This window comes from Gossypium raimondii, chromosome 7 (genome assembly GCF_025698545.1).
Source record: "Gossypium raimondii isolate GPD5lz chromosome 7, ASM2569854v1, whole genome shotgun sequence".
NCBI lineage: Eukaryota > Viridiplantae > Streptophyta > Magnoliopsida > Malvales > Malvaceae > Gossypium > Gossypium raimondii.
Genome location: NC_068571.1, coordinates 18,329,367 through 18,336,383, shown reverse-complemented (window position 1 = coordinate 18,336,383; position 7,017 = coordinate 18,329,367). Strand labels below are relative to the sequence as shown.

Sequence of the window (7,017 nt, the reverse complement as noted above, 5' to 3'; positions counted from 1 at the left end):
TCTTGAGTAAGAAAAACTTAATACCACCAAGATTTAAAGTACACAAGTTATAAAATTTGTTCCACAATGTGAGTACATGTATCGCTTGACCAATATGGTTATAAACACTTTACTCATCAAATTATAGAATAAAACAATTCACTTGATGATGCTGGAATTCTCATTCCTTGTCACTTTAAGACTTGGGGTTTTTAGTAGCAAAAATAAAAAGATGTAAAACCTTCACAAACAAAAGGTCTTCCATTTTATTTCGCCAAAGTTTATCATTTGTGTTATTTAACATAATTACTTGTTTTTATTTTCATTACTGCACAACACAATCAAGCTTCAATACTAGTTTGGAGAAAAAAATTGAACCTACCAAAAAATCAAGAAAGTACAACCGGATTTTTTTTTCTCCAAATAAACACAAATTTGTAATTATGACACAATCACAATACATCCTCAATCAACACAAATGAAACAAATAAGAAATTAAATGAAAAATGATTTTACGTTAAAACTCCTTTGAATCAAAAGGTAAAAATCTCATGACTTAAAAACACACTAAAAAACTTTGCGATAATCAAAAGTGTTGCTATAAAACAACGATATATCTAACCACACAAAGTCTTGAGCAAACAAGAGAGTAAGTAAAAAAGCTTCTTTCTTCTCACTAAAGGGCAGAGTAGCAAACAAGAGAGTAAGTAAAAAAGCTTCTTTCTTCTCACTAAAGGGCAGAGTGCATAATGGGCATTCTCACATAATGGGATCCAAGACCCAATACAATTCATAAGTAATAAAATATTTATTAGAATTATTTTTATACTAGTATTTATATATTTTTATAATTAAACTTAAACAAAAAAAATTTATTAGAGTGATTCAAACCGGACCAACCGATGCTTGGACAAATAGAATTTATATGATTAACTAATCCATTTAACCTCTTTTGGCACTGCCACTCTCCTTGCTTGACTTGATCTCAGCCTATGTTTAGTTCTGAAAGGGGCAATGGAACAGAGCAATTTTGCTAAAAAAAACAGCAACAACTGCACCGATTACATCCAATCCTGGAGTGAAACCAAAAGCTCAAAGCAAAATCTTTCCAACATAAAAGCAAAACTAAAGGGAACTAAATTTGATCCGAGAATGCAGCAGCAGCAACTATTAAGTTTAATCTGTCCAAAGAATGCATAGACAAACAAATCTTATTTTTATAAGACTATATTAATAGTTTCAGTCTTTTTTGTATTGTATTGTGAATACATGATTAATTAACAACAAAAAAGAGGTTGGAACGTTTGCTGTCATGATTATGAATAGCAGAAATACTAACATTATTGATGGGATTCCACGGATTCACATGAGGTGGGAGCGCTCTTTAGCATTGTTCCAGATGTTTTTGAAGCACTTTCTGGCCCTCGGCATCTTGGTGATGATCTAAGGAAACGGAATTGCCAACCTCGAGGTTTCATTTGTCCGAGCAATTGCCACCTTTTAGGTTTTATCTGCCCTAGTAGTTTCAACTGCTCCCTTCCGAACTTTCTATTTGCATACCACGTTCCACCTCGCCAACCCAAGCCATATCTGCAGTCAAGCAAATAAAGGCAAGGATTGAACATAAAATGTCGAATAAGGGCTTTCAAAAGTAGAGGCTACAATCATTGCCTTTTCATGGTTTTTATATTTCCTATTTTCCGTAAGTTAAGAAGGATAAACAATGAGAAGAGGCTACAATTGAGATCATTTTTGCTTAACTCACCTTATTCCTACTACTAATGAAACCCATTACAATCCACTAGTACTCTAGGTGAAACCCTGTTACTTAAGGATGTAATATCGTATGTTACTCTTGACTTTTTCTTAAGTATCATATCCGGATATGGCCTTCCAAAGATATCCTTCAAATACATAAAAAACTTGGGACAAAAAATAAAACATACCCAAATCCAACACTCACACCCAAGTCCGAGTAACATTAGGTTATGTCTGTATTCTTTAATATGTACCTCAATGGCCGTAACTTATTATTGAACATGCATAATTACAAAACTCCAACAGTATAATTGTGCTTTTACTTGATCTTAGAAAGGCTCGAAGAACCACTTCAATTCTTGAACCAAAAACAAAATTGAACCTCTTTAAGCCTTAGAACTAAAAATGCAAGCAAGAAAGGTTGGAAAACTTAAGACAACGAAACACTTGCAAGCAATAACAGATTGATCGGTAAGTTTTTCAAATTTTCAGAGAATATGTTCTTTAAGAGAATATCCATATTTGTTCTTCTTCCTCTTGCTAAAATAGAACCATTATGGGATTTTCCCAGTTAGAAAAGAGGGATCTTAATGAACTTTTATGGAAGGTGGGTAAAAAGGTTCTGTATGTTTATTTTAAACTCCTTTGCTTTCCTTTATCTTATTGACATGCATGATGACAAGTCAAGAACCATCCGAGTAAAATAACAATAATAATAGAAATATATATAAAACTTGTAAAGAAACCTATTATGGATTTCTTTTCTTTTGGAATTTGTCTTGACAATAAATAAATAGTTCCTCTGGTAGATATCAAGCAAAGCAATTGAAAAATGGCAAAAGTGAGAATTTCTTTAAGAGACAAGAAATAGAAGAGAAAGTCCTGTCATGATGTACGTTTTAAATTTCTACGACAGTTGTTATTAAATCACTATACATGATTAGATGTTGTTTAAATGATCTATTCACAAAACATGTGAGAAACTCCAATGTTCTAAAATCATCATGGGAACACTCTTGATCTGCATGCAAGCAGCAAGAAATTTTTTTTTTTTTTGGGGGCAAAACAAGAGAGATGTTGAATTGCAATTAACATCACATGTTCACGTTTCTCTTATGATTTCTTTGTCTTCACTTCTCTCCAATTAATCTAAAAACATTGTCAAGTTCGAAAAATATGGCAGTAATTCATCAGCAATAAGTTAACCATTTATAAGCTTACCCAACAATGAGAGCAGTACCAGCCGTGGCAACCCAAGCAGCAGCTCTGGAATGTCCTGGGTCAACAAGTTTTTTGAAGTCTGCATGCTCGAGATGATGACTGTTTCTCATCTGTCACAAAATAAGAAACGGTATATTTAGAAAACAGAGAGGGAGTGTGAGAACTGCAAAGCACATGGGATAAAATTGCATAAAAATGTTTCATCATGCCTCAAGCCTATCCTGCACAGTCTTCATTTTTCATGAAGCACCCGTGTTTGGTGCATTTTTGGACATGGATGTGAGGAGATGATCCTCTAAGGACACTCCAAATACATGGAAAAATATAGGAAAAAATGAACATTCTTGTGTAAGACACATACCCTTATCCAACACTCAGACTCAAGTTAGGTGTATGATAGCCTCAAGCAAACAAACAGCATGTTCTAACTCACAAAAATAAACCAATAAAAGTGAAGAACAGTTACAAAAAAAGACCATAAGAATCAGGTTTTTCCATGAATTTGGTCACTGAAACCACATAACCCATGAAATTATAAATTAATGGTTAACTTCTAAGGATAGTCCCTGTACTTATTAGTCTGTGCGGATTTAGTCCCTCAACTTTTATTTGCCCAAAATTGGTCCCTCTACTTTTCGATTTGCTCATTTTAGCCCCTCCGTTAACTTCTCCATTTAACTCTGTTAAAAATTTGGATACAATCACAAATTTAGCCCCTCAACCTTTACAACTTTTATCAATTTGGTCCTACTCTTTTTTTTCTTTAATTATAAAGAAGTTCTTAAAATTTTATATAAAATTATAAAATTATAAAAATTTCCCAAATATATCAACAAATTAAAGATAGAAAAAACTTTATTATTCATTTTTGCCACACGATATGTTATCATGAAAACTATAACCCAATCAAAATTGCCATCTCTTCAAAAGGATTCGAGCCCAACAAGCACCTCGCTGCATTTAAATTGGTCTCCTAAGTCCATATGTATGAGAAAAAAACAAAATCAAAGATGAATCTTCCTACCAAAAACAAGCAACTCAGTCACATGCAATAATCAAAACTCTTGATCAACCATCAGCCCTAGCAATACAATACTCGAAAAGATCAACCAAGAATATGCTCACATTCTCCTGGAATATTGTATCAATATCAAAATTTGGAATGGAATGTCAAATGTGTGACCACTTATACTTAACACCTTCAGAAATGGTTTTAAATACAGTCTTCTTAGCAGTCAAGCCAAAGCTCCATATATTAAACACAGAATTTCCTATATAGCTTCACCCTGAACGCGGCCACACTCCACATAACTACACCCCTCGGTCAGACCCACAAAACACAATTCTCAGTCAGACAAGATGACCAATACCCAGAAGCATAATTAAAAAAAAAAACATCATACACCACTCAGCCAAGAAAGGCAGCCACTATGACACAATAAAACATTAGCCAAATAACCAAAAAATTGCAAGAAAACAAAGCTGGAAGTTTTCATGGCACCAAATCCTTTGAGCCTGTTAACATGAAATCTCCTCTGAGTTTCAACTCTTGCATTCCAAGAAATAATCTTCATTACACTTCAAAATGTTATTGAATTTTTTAGACACTGCCAACACTCATGCCCACCAACAAGAGAATTGAACAAAACAAATCCCGAAAACCAAAGTCAAGAGGAGGCAAATATATAGAATTTTTTGACAAGTTTGAGAAATTTTATAAATTTTTTAATTTAGTCAATAATTTTTTTAGAGTTGGGACCAATTGACAAAAGTTATAAAGATTGAAGGGCTAAATTTGTGATTGTACTTAATTTTTTAACAGAGTTAACAGAAAAAATTAACGAAGAGACAAAAAATGAGCAAATCAAAAAGTAGAGGGACTAAATCCACACAAATCGATAAGTACAGGGACTATACTTAGAATTTAACCTAAATTAATCAAATGCAAACTTCCGGCTGAGAAACTCCAATAAAGCAAATCCAATATCGGATAGAAAAGTTGAGCAAAAGATATGAAGGGCACAGTACAAAAAATCTAACAATATGCAAAAGCATACTCACGGTGTTCTCAATTGATTCAAGCCTTTGATCTACTTTTGATTCATGATAATGCCGTAAAGAGTATCCTGTTCCAACATTTATGCATTTCGTATTAGATGTTTCAACCCTAGCATACAAATCAAGTTGTCAACAGCAAGAACATGGAACTAGAAACCATAACATCAAACCTCCAAGACCATCAGAAAGAGAGACTTTAAAAACTCCTAGTTTTAAATGAATTGTTGTTTCTATCAGCAGCTCAGTGCTTTCAGGGCACAAGCAAACACACTCCCAGAAGCATTTGAGTAAAACTTAACTGACATATGGAGCTTCAATACTGACATTTTTTATGTTTATGCTTTCATCCTACCCTTCTGAAACAAACAAAAAACCCTAAACCCATAAGCCTATAGCCAAAGAAGAGCAATAAAAATTACCAAAATTTTTTAACTGCATTTATAAACAACTTTGAAAAGACCCCTAGATGATGAAGAAATGGAAGATCTAAACAAAAGAAGAAAACCTATATGCAACAGAGCAGAATATTGCAGTGTGATCTAAAATCAGAAACACCATTGTGAGCAGCAAGTAGAGGACCATGGCAATCTACGCCTAATCTCTTTGAAAAACTTTACAGATCCTTCAAAGTTTCCACTTTCCATTAGCATTTGGCAGTCATAGCAAAGTTTGTTTCCTTCCTTTTCTCCATGAAAATCTTTTGATTCTAAGGCTGAAGATACAATAAGTCAAAACACTAACTACTTCTAGAAAGAGCTTAGGGACAGAATTTTTTCAAGTTGAAACCTTCTCGACAAGGCAGTGAAGTTAAATCCAAAAGTTCCATGTAGATACAAAGAAATTTATTTTCAGCCGGATTCAGCAGAAGTTTATTGAATAAATACGTAGAATCCAAATTAACAATGATAATTCGACAACTGAAGCAGTAAATATGTTTTCCGATAACAGGAGGAAAAATTGCAACAATTCCCCTATTTTACTAGTGAAGCAAAAGTATACAACAATAAATCCTTTAGGAATCATAACGAAAAAACGAGCTACAGAGACAAATCAGTGGAAGAGAAACTCACCAAACCATGCAGTAGCAACCGAAGCTATAGAAGTTCCTACTGTAAATACCACCTTATGCCTCTCAAATGTATCCTGCAACATTAAAATCAGCCATCGCTAAAATTAACAAAACCTCCATAAATTACTAAAAAGAAAGAACTCAAATCAAATTAAATTTTAGAAAGGAAAAATTAGAGAAACAAGCTAATAATTTTAGATTAGATATCACAAAGATTATTAATTTCCCAAAATATATTGCTAAGATTTAATGAATACCCATCAAGTGAAACTAGAAAAAGAACAAAAAAACTAGGGAAAAGGAGGTACCTTGGTGGAGAAGTAGGTATCTTGAACAGCAGCCCAAGAATTAAGGGCTTTTCGCTTCAAACTGGGAACATCTACTGAACCCAGAAAGGAGGTGCCTCTGCTTCTTAATCGCAGCATAGTTCATTCGATGGAGTTAACTCTAACGAGTTATTTGATTTCACCGAGTTTAGATAAAGGTACAACCACCAAAAGTTTTTGAGAACGAAAACTGAGAAAAGGTTTCTCGAATTGCTCTGCTTTTAGCCTTTTAGAAATGAAAATTTAAAACTATTATGGCACCTCTTCTTTTTTAAAACCATCCATTTCTGTTGCTACATTATTTCGTTTCGCTATTTGAAATGAAATTTTTTTGCCCAAATATTCTTTATTTTTATTTATTTTATCCTATAAAATATATTATCACAAATATAATATTTGTTATCTTTTCAAACAAACCACCACATTTTAATTAATGAATTTAACCAAATTTCAAATTGCAAAAATCACATAAATTAAAAATAATCAAATTGAAGAACAATAGTTAAATCTATAGCTTATTATGTGACTAATAATAGAATTTGACTTAATAGATATCTAATACTATCATTTGGGATATGATTGAAATTTCGAATTTTTAAAAGCATA

The 7,017-nt window shown here is 32.9% G+C and overlaps 1 protein-coding gene across 2 annotated transcripts; it reads right to left on the bottom strand.

Annotated features, from left to right (window-relative positions):
- Positions 1-683: 683 nt before the first annotated feature.
- LOC105800133 (uncharacterized) lies at positions 684-6,707 on the bottom strand. 2 transcript variants are annotated; one of them, XM_012631068.2, is made up of 6 exons: positions 6,394-6,707; positions 6,087-6,159; positions 5,020-5,084; positions 2,959-3,068; positions 1,319-1,569; positions 684-1,160 (listed from the first exon to the last, which is right to left on the bottom strand). In XM_012631068.2, exons 1-5 carry the CDS (start codon positions 6,508-6,510, stop codon positions 1,320-1,322), a joined length of 615 nt encoding a protein of 204 aa, XP_012486522.1. In that variant the 5' UTR covers positions 6,511-6,707; the 3' UTR covers positions 684-1,160; position 1,319. The 2 variants fall into 2 exon arrangements, with proteins under 2 accessions (XP_012486522.1, XP_012486529.1); XM_012631075.2 differs by having other exon boundaries at positions 684-1,052.
- Positions 6,708-7,017: the final 310 nt, after the last annotated feature.